We start from the raw sequence: 16,352 nt of genomic DNA, 5'->3' as shown, positions 1-16,352 counted from the left end.
AAACACTATTCAATGCTACGATCACAATCAGCACATACATATATCTCCATATCAACTGTCCCGTCACAGCTGATGTCAGATCAAAGGAGATTGGCACCGTTTGTGCTGATTGTGAGGTTTTGGTGATGAGCGCCAGCCAGCCAAACTTCGACTGCGCCGGCTCCGCTCCGCCTTGCGCTGAAAGTAGACGTGGTTTCAGATGGCGAGCTTTTGGCGCACCTCGGCGAAGCCTTTTGGCACAAAACTGTCACTGCGCCAAGCCGAATCTGTCGGCACCTCCCCCCGCTGTGCCGCCACTCCCATCTCGGCGAACCTCCGCCTGCGAAACTTGGAAACTGTCCGCCTCTGCCGTTTCGCTGGTCGAAACTAGCTCTGCGCGGGGTTCGCCTCACTGCGCCACCCCGCGCTGCGCCGGGAAACTAGAGCCCTGAGACAGCAGTAGGATCACCACCAGCAAATGCAATGCAGGCAGGTACAGTGGTTGATGCTGATGCAGAGAGGACTTTTGACTGCTAGAGAGTTGACCAGTCAAAACAGCATTTATCAGAGCTCAATATCCCCATGACGGGCACACTAAAACAAATTTTAATTCGATACTGTAATGCTGCAACATCTTAAAATTAAAGCCTGAGGCTGCACCAGCAGAGTACAACACTGAAATTGAAAATGAGAGGCTGCCCAGGGTAACAGCCCACCCACCTAATACAGAGAGATGAAGAACCAGTGTTCAATCTGCCAGAGAAAGTCAGTGTCTATGGTAATCCAGGCTGTTCTTAATCATTTGAACTGGATTATTCAGAACCACCAGATTAAATTTTGTTATATACTTGATAACATGAAATGTACATTTTTGTCTAAAATGTACTCCCCCAGTTTAATTTCGATTTAGCTCATAACTGCTGGTGGAAAAACGAGTCCTGACTGTATGCAGCCAAATGTGAAAGGCAACAGTTTTCATGTGAACTTTGTGTTCAGCTTTTAACACAAATATTACAAATCAACACTTTAACCAGGTTATCTGTGGGGATTCTGCTCATTTCCCTTCCAATCTGGAATGATGAGATCTTGTTTTAGAAATGTCTGTATTTACAGCAGAGAGTAGAAATGCAAACATTTCCATTTTCCCATCATTCCTCCTTTCCGTCCTGTTAAAGGAGTTGAAAGCCTCTTACTGCTCTGCAAACGCTCAGCCAGCTCCTCCTGCTTCATTCTCCTCAGGAAGTGCAGTGTGATCTGCAGAAAAGCCTCTCTGTTGCTCCTCCTCTGCTCTTCCTCCTCACCGTCCAACACCTCCTCATCCTCCCTCTGCCTCTCTAAGCATTCTGGGTAATCTGGACTCAGAGACCTCTGGAGGTTTTTCAGCTCCTTCTTCACAAAGGTGACCATGTTCTCCTCCAGCAGCTGCAACAGAAAAATAAAAGAATCAGACTTCCACATTAAAATCTGGACACAAAACACCAAATCAAATCCAGGTCAAAGAGGCTGAAAGATGTAAAGAGAGCAGCACGGAGACGATTCTGAGCAGAATGGTTGTTTTTCAGTTGGTATGTTGTTGTACATTTACACACCATAAATATGGAGGCCATGTCTGTTTGATGCTGCTGGGCAGACTGAGCACTGGGAACCTCTGAGCTCTGCTGGTGGACTCTGTGGAGGACACACACACACACACACACACACACAAAGAGGAAACTCAGTCAACAGAGTCTGAGGGTTGGAACCAATTCTGTATCTCATGACTGTGAATCTGAAAACAAAGCAAAACAAAAAAACATCTGTTTTATCATCAGTTTGAAATAATTACCCATAATCCACAGAGTGCCGTCTGTCTTTGAATTCATCAAATCGCTGTATAGATGCATTGTCCCTCATGGACACACAGCTGGGCTCAGGGGAGTCTGCTCTCTGCTGCTGGATCCTGATAGAAACATCAGCAACACAGTGAGGAAGATCTGTGAAGAACACTGTTTTACTTTCTTAGTCACACCAAGATACTCAGATTATAATAACTTACTTATTTTCAGAAGCATGTTTATTTTTAAATTGTACAGGTCGATCCATAGACCAGTTGCTCCTCATGGACACACAGCTGGACTCAGGGGAGTCTGCTCTCTGCTGCTGGACCCTGATAGAAACATCAGGAACACAGTGAGGAAGATCTGTGAAGAACACTGTTTTACTTTCTTAGTCACACCAAGATACTCAGATTATAATAACTTACTTATTTTCAGAAGCATGTTTATTTTTAAATTGTACAGGCCGATCCACAGACCAGTTGCTCCTCATGGACACACAGCTGGGCTCAGGGGAGTCTGCTCTCTGCTGCTGGATCCTGATAGAAACATCAGGAACACAGTGAAGCTCATGTGGGTTTATAAAGAAGAACATTTTACTCTCTTAGTGATGCTGACATGCTGAGATGATAATGACTTACGTTTTCTCAGAAGCATCTTGAATTTGTACAGGTCGATCCATAGACCAGTCACTCTTCATGGACTCACAGCTGGACTCAGATTCAGATTCAGTTTCAGGTCCATGTTCTCCAGACAGAGTGGTCCTAGAGGCGGGGAACTTCCTTTTTCTTTTCCCAGCCGGTTCCATAGCAGAGCCGACACCTTGACACAAACACAGCGGATGATTCATGACATAAAACTGGCTCTGCAACTTGTTGAGTGTGTCATGGATGAAATGTTGAGATTACAGATAACAGCCTGTTCATCAAACATCTCTAATGATTCCTGGTCGGCTCTTTACCTGCTGAGTCACATCCACATCAAATCCAAGAGACTTTCAGCTTCACCTGGAGAGGAAACACAGAGAGAGAAGACACTGCTGACTCTTTGCCAACAGTCTGGAGTGTGTGTGTGTGTGTGTGTGTTTGTGTGTATGTGTGTGTGTGTGTGTGTGTGTGTGTGTGTGTGTGCGTGTGTGTGATCTGAGGGAGCGGCTACTTCCTCATACAGAGGCGTCTGTCTGCAGGCAGTTCAACATACACGCCCACATTAGAGCAGGAGACGCCCATTCCACTCGGGTAGGCAAGGTGACTGCTTGGGGCTCCCATGTTTCAGGGGGGGCCCCGACAGCTGACAATTTCAGGTCCCTCTGTTGTTTGGAAAAGCTTTAAAAAGATGAGGGGCCCTATCTTGCCTGTCATTTCAAAAGCCTCTTGCCATAAGGTTGGAAATCCCCTAAAGGGCCCCCATTCTGCTGACTCACCTGTCTGTCTGACTGCAACCTGCAGGAGTTTGTTTTGAAGAGTCGCTGGCAACAAAATGAAGGGAGGACGAAAGAAGAATAAAAAAGAGGAGGAGGAAGAGAGAAGGCAGGGCAGCAGCAAGTGGAGCATGGAGCCTTTTAAAGCCAAATATCTCGTCTCTGCTGCATCAACAGGATGTTTGAGTCGCTGTCATGGACCCTGTTGATTATCATTATTAAAAAGCCAGTCCAAGCCAGCTTGTCACATAAAATACTGTTTTTTGTAATCTACTGGCTTTGCATTTATGGAAGTTTATTAAGTTACAAGATGAACTGATAAAGTTAAGTTTTAGAAAGAGCCTGCTGCCTGTAAGACGGCTTTCCCTAAAGTCAAACTATGAGTCTCAATATTATTATAATATTATTATTATTAATATTACAACTTTGCAATGTTTATGGATACTACTGGCATACTGGTCTGAATACAAGACGTGCTCTCAGTTTGGATCTTATTGAATCCAGGTTTGCTTCATTTCGTGTAAAAAAAGTGTTTTTGGAAGGTTTGGACGTTTGTGCCAATTACAGGAAGTTTTGGCAAGCTATCATCAGAACCAGGAGAAGGGAAAATTTGCTGCAGTAGCACATAGGGAGAGGAGGAGACGAAGTGTTTAATTGGAATATGGTTTGACAGTGTTATAAGAAGGCGACAGTTTTTTTTTTATTGTTTTTTTTTTTTGAGAGGATATGACAGGATAGCAACGCCTCTTCAAAGCCTTCTAGTGTTTCAGTGAACAGAATCCATTCATTTCGAGTGAAGCTTTTATTGTGAAACCTCAGGAACATGTGGAAAATTCTGTGACTTGCGTGATTCTCATACAGTACTTGATATGTAGCCACAGCCATCTTGTGAGACTTAACTACATTACTACAATGACTGAAATGGAGCAACAAAGTGTTGAATATTGTAGAATTTATTACATTAAACTAATGAAAATGTATATTGTGATCAAATGTATACAATGTAACAAAAACATCAATCTTGGTTGGAATTTAAGGTGTGAAAAGGCCCATAAAGAATTAATTTTGGTAATACAATTAAATTAAATCAATCAAACAACTATCTAAACTAAATAATCATTCATTATTCATTTTATTTGTTTTGTATTCAATCAGCAATATTTTTTTCCCAGCATGGTGAAGGCATGACCTAACTGACTTGCTTTGATTCTGTACAGCCTTTCCCTAATTGTAGCCATAATGAACTCATGCCATACAGTAACTTTAACCAATAAGCCAAAATGACCTCTCAAAATGAAAGAAAAAAAAAATGACCTCACCATCTCTGGGAAAAAAAATTTGCCTTTGATCAGCAGTGTGAGTTTCTCTCCAGACAGGAGGCGACTCTCACTCCTCAAATCTCACACAGAGACACTGAGGCGTCAGGCCAAAACTCGAATCCAGGGTACAGAGGCTCAGTGAAGGTGGTGTTGAAGGTGTGGAGGTGGATCAGTGTGTCAGAGGAGACGCTGTAGAAGGACAGAGAGCCAGCAGGCCAGTCCAGATACACTGCCACTCTGTTAGAGGGGGGGACTCGGACATCTGTTCCTCTGTTATTGTGTCTGGCAGAGACAGTACCATCATCAGAGCATGCCAGACTCCAGGACTTGTCATTCCTTCCAAGCCCACAGTCATCGCTGTTTCCTTTCCTGTTGATTCCCCTGTAAGTCACTGCTATATAAACCCTTCCTTTCTTCTCGACCTCCCAGTAGCAGCGACCAGTCAGACCATCTCTACACAGGATCTGCCACCAGAAGTCAAACCTCTCTGGGTGATCAGGATATGGCTGCTCGTCTTTCAGTGTCATCTTCCTGTTGTCCTCAGACAGGACGAGGTTTCTGTGAGCTGTGTTTATGTCCAGTTTGAGTTCACAGGAATCTGATGGAGAGAACAAGACACAACAGACCTGCTGTGGTTATGCATAAATATTAAAGGAATAAAATCATCTTTGTGGTGGAGCATCAAATGTGATTTTGTTTGGTTCAACAGGTAAAAGCAGCTGAACAAGCAGCAGAAACTGCAGCTGCAGCATCTAAACAGCTAAAAGTCAAACTAAATCCACACTTACACTTCCTCAGACCTGGTTTCAACCACTGCTCTCCACCATGGTCAACCCTGGAGGAAGAAACAGAGTCAGAGCAGCACATTCTCTTTGATGATGGGCAGTAAATAACCTTCCCTATGAAGGAAATGGAAATGAGCATATCATACTATCTCCTGATATGGATACGATCTTTTTCATTGCCATCATAGAGGATTTAGAGAATGGAGAGGCGTTACAGGAAGACAGTCTGTTCTTGTGTGGATGCTGCAATGCCATGGTGGAGGTTCATGCTTTATGCTCATTGTCCTACAAGCTGAGAAACAAGTGGCAAACAGTGGCATGTCATATCCAGGAAAAGCACTGCCGAAGAGCTATGTTTGTTGATATTGTGGTTTTTATTGAATGTCAAGTGAAATTTGCAACAGACCCTGACGAGATGCTCCAGTGCAGTGGTTTCCAACCCAGTCCTCAAGGACTCCCTGTCCAGCAGGTTCTTGTTTCAGCTCTACTCTTTCACAGATGATCCATTCAAGGTCTCCATGCTGATTGGTTGAAACAGATCTATCTGAAAAAGGCATGCATGAAGGTGCATAGGCCTTAATTGGGTCAGGTGTGCAAAAGTAGAGCTGAAACAAAAACCTGCAGGACAGGGGGGCTTGGGGGACTGGGTTGGGAACCATTGCTCCGGTGTTTGTACCTAACAAAGAAGGCAGTAGAACAAAACTGCAGCTAAATCAAACTATAACCTACATTCTTGTATGATAACTGTATTTGTATGAAAACTGGCAAGCAGAAGGCAGAAGAACCAGCATCACAGTTGAGCTGGCTAGCACCATGATAGATAGCCTCTTAAATAGCTACTGTATGAACACTTTTTACTTATTTTTTCCAGTTAAACTTGAATACCATAGGTCAAATATATTTACCTCAATCATATCATCAAAACCTTCTTGACTGGATATAGTCCATGGGCTAAAATGTAGGCCGAGTCATGTGGCCTCAGTCATCCTGCTGCAGTGTGCAGGATTCTAGAAATCTGTGCATGGGTTTGAGGAACGCACAGTGCAGGGCAGAAATTCAACTGAATTTGCATTTGCATTAAGTCCCACAGGCCAACATGGACCTGTAGGACTCCTTCTTCAGCTTGACGGCATCCCTTACTTCCGGTGTCCACCACCGGGTTCTGGGATTGCTGCCACGACAGGCACCAGAGACCTTGTGGCCACAGCTCCGAACAGCTGCGTTGACAATGGAGGCCGAGAACATGGTCCATTCGGACTCAATGTCCGCAGCCTCCCTCGGGAGGCTGGGGACATTGAGACGTTCAGACGGCCAGACGTTCCCAACAGACCCGCACAATACGTTTGGGCCTGCCAGGTCTGCCAAGCTTCCCCCTCCGCCAGCGGATCCAACTCACCACCAGGTGGTGATCAGTTGACAGCTCAGCCCCTCTCTTCACCCGAGTATCCAAGACCGACGAAACGACAACAAGGTCAATCATCGACCTTCGGCCTAGGGTGTCCTGGTGCCACGTGCACTTATGGACACCCCATGCTCGAACATGGTGTTCGTTATGGACAAACTGTGACTGGCACAGAAGTCCAATAACAGAACACCACTCGGGTTCAGATCAGGGAGGCCGTTCCTCCCAATCACCCCACTCCAGGTATCACTGTCGCTGCCCACATGAGTGTTGAAGTCCCCCAGTAGAATAATCCCCAGTCGTCCCCAGTCGGAGCACTATCAATAGTCCCCAGTCGGAGCACTATCCAGTACCCCTCCCAGGGACTCCAAGAAGGCTGGGTACTCTACACTGCCATTTGGCCCATAGGCACAAACAACAGTGAGAGCCCTCTCCCTAACCCGAAAGCGCAGAGAGGCGACCCTCTCATTCACCGGAGTAAACCCCAACACATGGCGGCTAAGCTGGGGGGCTATGAGCAAGCCCACACCCGCCCGCTGCCTCTCACCGAGGGCAACTCCAGAGTAGTGGAGGGTCCAGCCCCTCTCGAGGAGCTGGGTTCCAGAGCTCAAGCTGTGTGTGGAGGTGAGCCCGACTATTTCTAGCCAGTACCTCTTAACCTCCCACACAAGCTCAGGCTCTTTCCCCCTCAGCGAGGTGACATTCCATGTCCCCATCGCCAGCCGTTGTGTCCGGGGATTCGGTCGCCGAGGCCCCCACCTTCAACTGCCCCCCAGTTCCACATAGCACCGACCCCTTACGGCTACCCTTGCGAGTGGTGAACCCACAGAGGGTTAGACCCACGTCACCAGTTCGGGCTGGGCCCGGCCGGACCCCATTCCTGGAATTTTGCAACCCTAAGTAGCAGTAGTAGTGGTAGCAAATACTACCACTACTTTTCACTGTCCATGGTTCTCTCCTTTTCAAAGGTTTGGCAGCTCTCTCCTGATTCACCTCTCCATAAAAGCATTCCTTATATGGTGGAATCAGGGTGTGATAGGATGCTAATTACCCATAACCACAGAGGTGTTGTCAATCCTGCAGTAATTGTGCTTGGGCACTTATTTTGTGCCCCAAGTAAAAACAATTATTAGTCTTTGTCTCTCCATTTTTATCTCTTTGTCTCTGACATTTTGTGTGTCTCTCCATACCTGAGAGCCTCCAGTCTCCAGGTTGGATCCTCCAGTCCAGCAGAGAGCAGCTTCACTCCTGAGTCTCCTGGATGATTGTAGCTCAGGTCCAGCTCTCTCAGATGGGAGGGGTTGGAGCTCAGAGCTGAGGCCAGAGAAGCACAGCCTTCCTGTGTGAGCAGACAGCCTGACAGCCTGCACACCATCACAAACACAATCAGTCCACCACATCATCTGCTTTGTGTTTTCACAAAAACCTACACAGGTTCGGAATCTGATCAGTGACATGAAGCTGCATGTAAAGTGAGTTTTAAAGGCACAATATATAATAATTTCCTTAAAAAATAGGAAAATGCCCGTGCACAGCGACAGTCTAGGTGCCGGTAGTGTGGCGAAGGAACAAACTAGTAGAGAGAACCACATATAGTGGAAACATACCGTACACTGGACTGTGTCATGAGGATCTTTTATTTAAGTTCAGAGCAATGCATTTCGCTGGTGGCTTCTTCAGGCTCATGAGCCTGAAGAAACGTTGGATCCTCATGACACATACAGTGTGCGGTATGGTTCCACTATATGTGGTTCTCTCTACAAGTTTGAAACAATTTCCTTGTTCAGATGGCAAATTATAATAACACCGCAGTGGAAATATCAGCAGAGGTTCACAAGAACACTTGTGAACCTCCACTGAGATTTCAGCTCTGAAAATACCCACACATGTTTGGCAGTTTGTTTTGTTTTTGTTTTGGAGAAAATAAACAAAGACATTTAAGGGAGATTTTTTCCTGCTGGTGATGCTAAAGGAAAGGTCATAGGGTCACCCAAACTGTGAAATTACATGCTCTCGGCAGCATGAATGTTGTCACTAAGTTTCATGGTAATCCACCACGAAGCTTTGGAGATTTGCTGCTCTGGACCTAACTGCTGAGCGACCGACACGGTGATGTACAGGCCTCTGTTTCACAGCAGGGCAAGAAGGGATGAAGACAAAAACACTGAACAGATGATCCTGATGTGGATCTTACATGGTCTTACATTCAGGATTACTGAGCTGAAAGAAACTACTTTGACTGAATGGATCTTAATTTGAAAAGTGACAAATCAGTCAATCACTGTAAATGGACATTACCTCAGAGTCTCCAGTCTGCAGTGTGGACTCTCCAGTCCAGCAGAGAGCAGCTTCACTCCTGAATCCTGCAGCTCATTGTTACTCAGGTCCAGTTCTCTCAGATTAGAGGACTGGGAGCTGAGAACTGAGGCCAAAGCTGCACAGCTTCTCTCTGACAGCTTACAACCACTCATTCTGAAAGGGAGAAAAATCCTAAACTTATTTTCCTATTGGGAAGATAACAAAATGTTATTTATTTAGTATATTTAGCTGACAGTGAACCTACACAGATTTACTGGAGGCTTTGACCAGTGGCAGCAGCCCCAAAAGAGCTTCCTCTGAAACTGAGTATTTCCTCAGGTCAAACACCTCCAGATCTTCTTCTGATGACAGTAAGATGAAGACCAGAGCTGACCACAGTGCAGGTGAGTGCCTGACTGTGGACAGACTTCCTGAACTCAGGTACTGTTGGACCTCCTCCACTAGAGAATGGTCATTCAGCTCATTCAGACAGTGGAACAGGTTGATGCTTCTCTCTGGAGAGGGATTGTCCCTGATCTTCTCCTTGATGAAAAGGACTGTTTCCTGGTTGGTCTGTGAGCTACTTCCTGTCTGTGTCAGCAGGCCTCGTAGGAGAATCTGATTGGTCTGCAGTGAAAGACCCAGGAGGAAGCGCAGGAACAAGTCCAGGTGTCCATTTGGACTCTGTAAGGCCTTGTCCACAGCACTCTGGTAGAGGTGTTTTAGTTGGGAGGCTGATTGTTCTTCTGACAACAGATTGACTCCAGAGTTGATGAATGTCACAAAGACATGAACAGCAGCCAGAAACTCCTGAATACTCAGATGGACGAAGCAGAAAACCTTGTCCTGGTACAGCCCACGCTCCTCTTTAAAGATCTGTGTGAACACTCCTGAGTACACTGAGGCTGCTCTGATATCAATGCCACACTCTGCCAGGTCTGCCTCATAGAAGATCAGGTTGCCTTTCTCCAGCTCCTCAAAAGCCAGTTTTCCCAGAGACAGGATCATCTCCCTGGTCTCTGGAGTCCAGAGTGGATCTGTCTCAGCTCTCCCATGATACTTGACGTTCTGCACTTTGGACTGAACCACCAGGAAGTGGATGTACATCTCAGTCAGGGTCTTGGGCAGGTCTCCTCTCTGTCTGGTTTTCAACACGTCCTCCAGAACTGTAGCAGTGATCCAGCAGAAGACTGGGATGTGGCACATGATGTGGAGGCTTCGAGATGTCTTGATGTGGGAGATGATTCTTTTGGCCTGCTTCTCATCTTTGAATCTCTTTCTGAAGTATTCCTCCTTCTGTGGGTCAGTGAAGCCTCTCACCTCTGTCACCATGCCAACGCACTCAAGAGGGATCTGATTGGCTGCTGCGGGTCGTGAGGTTATCCAGAGGCGAGCAGAGGGAAGCAGGTTCCCCTTGATGAGGTTTGTCAGCAGAACGTCCACTGAGGTGGACTCTGTAGCATCAGTCAGGATCTGGTTGTTGCTGAAGTCCAGAGGAAGTCGACACTCATCCAGACCGTCAAAGATCAACACAACCTGGAACTGCTCAAACCTGCTGATTCCTGCTTCTTTGGTCTCAGTGAAGAAGTGATGAAGAAGTTCCACCAAGGTGAACTTGTTCCCTTTCAGCAGATTCAGCTCTCTGAAAGTGAATGGAAATGTGAAGTGGACATGTTGGTTGGCTTTGTGTTCAGCCCAGTCCAGAGTGAACTTCTGTGTTAAGACTGTTTTCCCAATGCCAGCCACTCCCTTTGTCATCACTGTTCTGATTGGTTGATCTCTTCCAGGTAAAGGTTTAAAGATGTCGTCACATCTGATTGGTGTTTCTGGTCTGGCTGGTTTCCTGGATGCTGTTTCAATCTGTCTGACCTCATGTTCCTCATTGAGCTCTCCACTCTCTCCCTCTGTTATGTACAGCTCTGTGTAGATCTGATTCAGAGGTGTTGGGTTTCCTGCTTTAGCAATCCCCTCAAACAAACACTCAAACTTCTTCTTCAGGTTAGATCGGAGTTCACGTTGGCACCCTGCGAGAGTTCCTGAGTGAACAAACAACACATAACATCAACAAAAGAAAGTAATAAATGAAATGTGAACATTTTCTGGTAAATGTAGCTATTGGCCCGTCTCAACTTTAATAACTTAGTAAGGTGTGCCATCTCCTGAAGGCTATTTCAGTTCTGCAGTCATTTCCATGGCAAATTTTGAACAACATTATTAAAAGATGGAATCCCTGATAGGAAAAATTTTTTTTGAATTGGTCCATTATTGAGCAAGAATGCTTCAGCTGGCAGCAGAAATGGGCTGCAATGTAATCACACAGTGTGAGTTCACCTGTCATATTCCAATCACTAAAAGTGCTCGTTTTTGCCATTGACAGTCTCAGATTGTCATTGTAAGTGCCTGACAACATTATGGCAATGATCCCTACAGAGATAGATGCGTGTCTACCAGCTTAACAGAAATCTAGCTCAAGGAGAAGTCTCACTCTGAAATCTTGCTTGAGGTGCACTGTTGCCAGAAGACATTCATGGAAGCATGACCGGCCAAGAAGAGTTTGTTGTTTTGGAGCACAGAAAGTGTAGCTTAGCATTAACTTAAAAAATAAAGAAAGAAACAATGGTTGGTGTTTGCACATTTCTAAGTCGTAGCGACAACATGATGCGCCACACTTTGCATAGCTTTGCATAGCTCATTACCTTTTTTGGTTAGGGACACAATGAAGTTGAGGCTAGTTGTGCTACACATCTGTGTAAACATGTCCATACACTGCACCGCACCAGGTGACCGTTTGGACCAAGACTACACCTGCCAGCCAAAGAGGAGAAGAAATTCTACACCAAAGCACCTTTACCCCAAGAAAAATGCTGTTCCAAGAACAAAGAGACCTGCTGCTGACAGAGTGGAGGTGATGTTATTAGATGTAAAGACAAATGTGTATCTCTGTAGGGATAATGTTGCCAGACATTTATAATAAAAATCTGAGCTTCTCAGTCGCAAAAACAAGCACTTTTAGTGGACGTAATTTGACAGGCGAACCTAACACATGTGATTACACTGCAGTCTATGTCACCAATTTTCAAAACGTTTTGTCCCTATCAGTCATTTGGACCTAAACAGGTGGTTCCTGCCTAGAACCTGATTTGGGTTCTGATCAGGAGATGATAGTTAAACCTGAGTTCCAGAAACTTTTAGGAGGGGCAGTGCTGTCCATCCTGACTGATCCAAGCATTGCCTTGACAACAACTTTGTAAACATGAGCTACCACAGCATGACAACACAAAGCAGCCAGCACTAAACAACAGACTGCAGAAACAAACAAAGCATTACATGAATACAGAGAGTACAGTTGACAGGTTGACAAACAACACAGCGCTGCCTCAGCCACCTTGTCCTAGGGAATGCAGTGGGTTGTAACATGAAACCTTAGGCTGCTTTTCAGTGGTTGTCAGGGAAACCTGTTCTCATTCCCAGGTTGTCAAATCGTGACACTTTGTCACACCCCTTCAGCGACCGAAACTGACACACACACACTTTCCATCCTGTTAAAGGAGTTGAAAGCCTCTTACTGCTCTGCAGACGCTCAGCCAGCTCCTCCTGCTTCATTCTCCTCAGGAAGTGCAGTGTGATCTGCAGAAATGCCTCTCTGCTGCTCCACCTCTGCTCTTCCTCCTCACAGTCCAACACCTCCTCATCCTCCTTCTGCCTCTCTGAGCATTCTGGGTAATCTGGCCTCAGAGACCTCTGGAGGTTTTTCAGCTCCTTCTTCACAAAGGTGTTGATGTTCTCCTCCAGCAGCTGCAACAGAAAAATCAAAGAATCAGACTTCCACATTAAAATCTGGACACAAAACACCAAATCAAATCCAGGTCAAAGAGGCTGAAAGATGTAAAGAGAGCAGCATTGAGACGATTCTGAGCAGAATGGTTGTTTTTCAGTTGGTATGTTGTTGTACATTTACACACCATAAATATGGAGGCCAGGTCTGTTTGATGCTGCTGGGCAGACTGAGCCCTGGGAACGTCTGAGCTCTGCTGGTGGACTCTGTGGAGGACACACACACACACACACACACACACACACACACACGCACACATTAAATGTTTTGAAAGGAAACTCAGCCAAAAGACTCTGAAGGCTGAAACCAATTCTGTATCTCATGACTGTGAATCTGAAAACAGAAAAAAAAACATCTGTTTTATCATCATTTTGAAATAATTACCCATGATCCACAGAGTGTCGTCCGTCTTTGAAGTCATCAAATCGCTGTATAGACGCGTCGTCCCTCATGGACACACAGCTGGGCTCAGGGGAGTCTGCTCTGTGCTGCTGGATCCTGACAGAAACATCAGGAACACAGTGAAGGGTTTAAAGTGTTAATTCCCTAAATCCTGATGCAGAGTTGCAGTGAACAGATTGAGAAGAGATGCTGCTGTGTTTAATTCTGACATGTAGAACAAACACACACACAGCACGGTCAGGTGAAGACGGTGGCTGCAGCTCACACTGGAAAGCCTGCATCACTCAGCAGTGCATGACATGCGATTGGACTGAGATCACAACGCTTCTTTGAGGTGATTGGCTGTTTGATTTGTCCAGAACAAAATTTGAGATTACAGCCCCAGGAGCAGCCAGAACAAACAGATCTGTTTTCTCAGTGCATTTTGTTTGGATCAAACCCCTCTGTGTATAGTGGCAATTTGTCAAAATCATCAAGAACTTTGCTTTCCACCAAAACCTACAATAAGGCTTTTTCATCAGCAAAATCAACTATTTGTTTCCAGGCAGGTAACGCATTCCAGCATCAACCAGACACAGATTATCCAGGACTTGATCAGACCTATTTGCTTTGAGTACCAAGAAAAGGCAACACTTATGCCGTATCATGATATCCAAAATCCCAGATGATATTAAGTTTCATATCATGACATTGATATAATATCAATATATCGCCCAGACCTAAAGAGAAGTCACCTTGACTTTTCTAAATGCTATATATTTGAATGAATTTGAGTATTCACAAACAAGAGGTAAGTGGAAAAACATACATGTTCAGGGAACACCTGTAATACCTTCAAAGACCACCATGGGGCCATGGACCACTGGTTGAAAACCACTGTTTTACAGAGTAAATGAAGAGCAAGGTTATATATATAACAAAATATTTAAAAAACAAAACAAAACAAAACCCATAGAAAAAAATGATCCAGTTAGTGAGTGGAAACTGTCATCTTATCTTATTTTTAGAAGCATCTTTAAATTGTACAGGTCGATCAATAGACCAGCCACTCTCGATGGACACACAGCTGGGCTCAGGGGAGTCTGCTCTCTGCTGCTGGACCCTGATAGAAACATCAGGAACACAGTGAAGGGATCTGTGTCTTAAAAAAACAACAACTGTAATTTTACTTTCTGCAGTGAACAGATTGAGAAGAGATGCTGCTGTGTTTTATTCTGACATGTAGAACAAACACACCCACAGTTTTTTTATAACAGCATGAAAAATGATCCGATCAATGATGTGAAACTGTCATTCAGTCCAAACAGTGAGTTTCCGTCTCTCAGTCACACTAACACACTAAGATAATGAAGTCTTACTTAATCACAGAAGTGAGTTTATCTCTAAACAGTAGAGGTGGTTCCATAGAGGCGTTGCTCCTCATGGACACATAGCTGGGCTCAGGGGAGTCTGCTCTCTGCTGCTGGATCCTGATAGAAACATCAGGAACACAGTGAAGAAGATCTGTGAAGAACACTGTTTTACTTTCTTAGTGACACCACGATACTCAGATTATAATAACTTACTTATTTTCAGAAGCATGTTTATTTTTAAATTGTACAGGTCGATCCAAAGACCAGTCGTTCCTCATGGACACACAGCTGGACTCAGGTTCTGGTTCAGATTCAGGTTCAGGTTCAGGTTCATGTTCTCCAGACAGAGTGGTTCTACAGGTGGGGAACCTCCTCTTTCTCTTCCCAGCCGGTTCCATAGCAGAGCCAACACTTTGACACAAACACAGCGGCTGATTCATGACAACAAGCTTTGACTTCACTCTCTCAACAAAGTTCACTCTGTTTTTAATTTTAATTTAATTTTATGGTAATATTCTTGTAATTTCACTTAATTTAATATTTAAAATTAAATATATAATAAAAATAGTTCTAATAATTAGAAATTGTTTCTTGTCATATTAATTTCCAGGTAATTCTTTAGTGTGTTTTCTGAAATGTTTGTGCGTATTTTTGTAAGATAAAGTTTGAGCAACTTTGCATTTTTACATTTTTACATTTTACTTTTTAACATTCATTTTTAAGGGAGGGGTTGGGGTGAGGGAGATTAGGGAAAAAGCTGTAGAGAAGGAATGTAAGTCAATCCAAGGTCCCCACAAGCATAGCAAAACCAATGTCTCTCTCTCTCTCTCTCTCTCTCTCTCTCTCTCTCTCTCTCTCTCTCTCTCTCTCTCTCTCTCTGTGTGTGTGTGTGTGTGTGTGTGTGTGTGTGTGTGTGTGTGTCACATCAGCTGATCAGAGGGTGACGTCACCTCAGTCACAGTCTCATAGGATCATGTGGAGATGGTAACCCTAGATCTGAGAAACTCTCATACATACGCACTTGACTGAGCACAGCGACGCTTTACTCTGAGATACGAATGGGTATCTTATGTTCCCAACATTTTGAAAAAGAAAAATGATCGGTGAAAAACGCAGATCTAAAATTACAGAAGTTATACAGAAGTTAAGTTAATTACAAATCTGATATTTACATTCATCTTAACCACACTCGGGACAGTTTGATGAGCAGTTTATTGCTGTGATGAAGCAGCAAACCGCTCCCTGTAAAGGATTATTAAAGGATTATTTATGTTTCTATCTATCTATATCTATCAGAGAGAGTTTCGCAGATCTAGGATTACCGTCTCGACCGGAGCGTCTCAGAGTCTGGAAACATGAGAGCGACATGAAGGAGCTGGTGAGGCTGAGCGTCTTGTCCTCACCTGCAGTGAGAGCGGGGAGTCCAGTGGAGTCCAGCTGCTTCACAGTCTCTGCTCTGCTCTCCTGTTCACTTTCTGACTGCTGAGCACTTTCACACAACTCCCATTAAAAAGAGTCAACTTCCTGTTTCCACACAGCGGCTGCTAACACAGGACACTTTGGAGTCAACTGGACAATCTGCACTTTGAGCACAGAGGGAGCGGCACGGCGGATTCAGAGCAGGAAGAGGCTCTGCTTCCACTTTCCGGCTCTGTTTACGGAGCAGGAGCGACACCAAGTGGACATGAAGGGAACTTCTCTCAGTCTTTTCCATCAGACCAGACAATATAAACCTGAACACCACGC

At 44.8% G+C, this 16,352-nt stretch overlaps 1 protein-coding gene across 1 annotated transcript in view; it reads right to left on the bottom strand.

Annotated features, from left to right (window-relative positions):
- Positions 1-16,149, bottom strand: part of LOC115356571 (NLR family CARD domain-containing protein 3-like) — a gene marked incomplete at its 3' end in the record, with an annotated part of 111,967 nt that extends 95,818 nt beyond the window's left edge. Inside the window, exons 1-9 of the mRNA XM_030047785.1 lie at positions 16,010-16,149; positions 14,820-15,018; positions 14,613-14,723; positions 14,246-14,356; positions 7,778-7,784; positions 2,240-2,325; positions 2,015-2,161; positions 1,805-1,918; positions 1,626-1,647 (exon numbers count right to left, since the gene is read on the bottom strand). Coding sequence (XP_029903645.1) covers positions 1,626-1,647; positions 1,805-1,918; positions 2,015-2,161; positions 2,240-2,325; positions 7,778-7,784; positions 14,246-14,356; positions 14,613-14,723; positions 14,820-15,004 — 783 coding nt within the window. The remainder of the gene's footprint in view (positions 1-1,625; positions 1,648-1,804; positions 1,919-2,014; positions 2,162-2,239; positions 2,326-7,777; positions 7,785-14,245; positions 14,357-14,612; positions 14,724-14,819; positions 15,019-16,009) is intronic.
- Positions 16,150-16,352: the final 203 nt, after the last annotated feature.

The sequence above is a fragment of the Myripristis murdjan genome, chromosome 24 (genome assembly GCF_902150065.1).
Source record: "Myripristis murdjan chromosome 24, fMyrMur1.1, whole genome shotgun sequence".
In the NCBI taxonomy this organism is placed as follows: domain Eukaryota; kingdom Metazoa; phylum Chordata; class Actinopteri; order Holocentriformes; family Holocentridae; genus Myripristis; species Myripristis murdjan.
The sequence above is the reverse complement of the archived record's forward strand: the minus strand, read 5'-3'. Positions and strand labels throughout refer to the sequence as shown.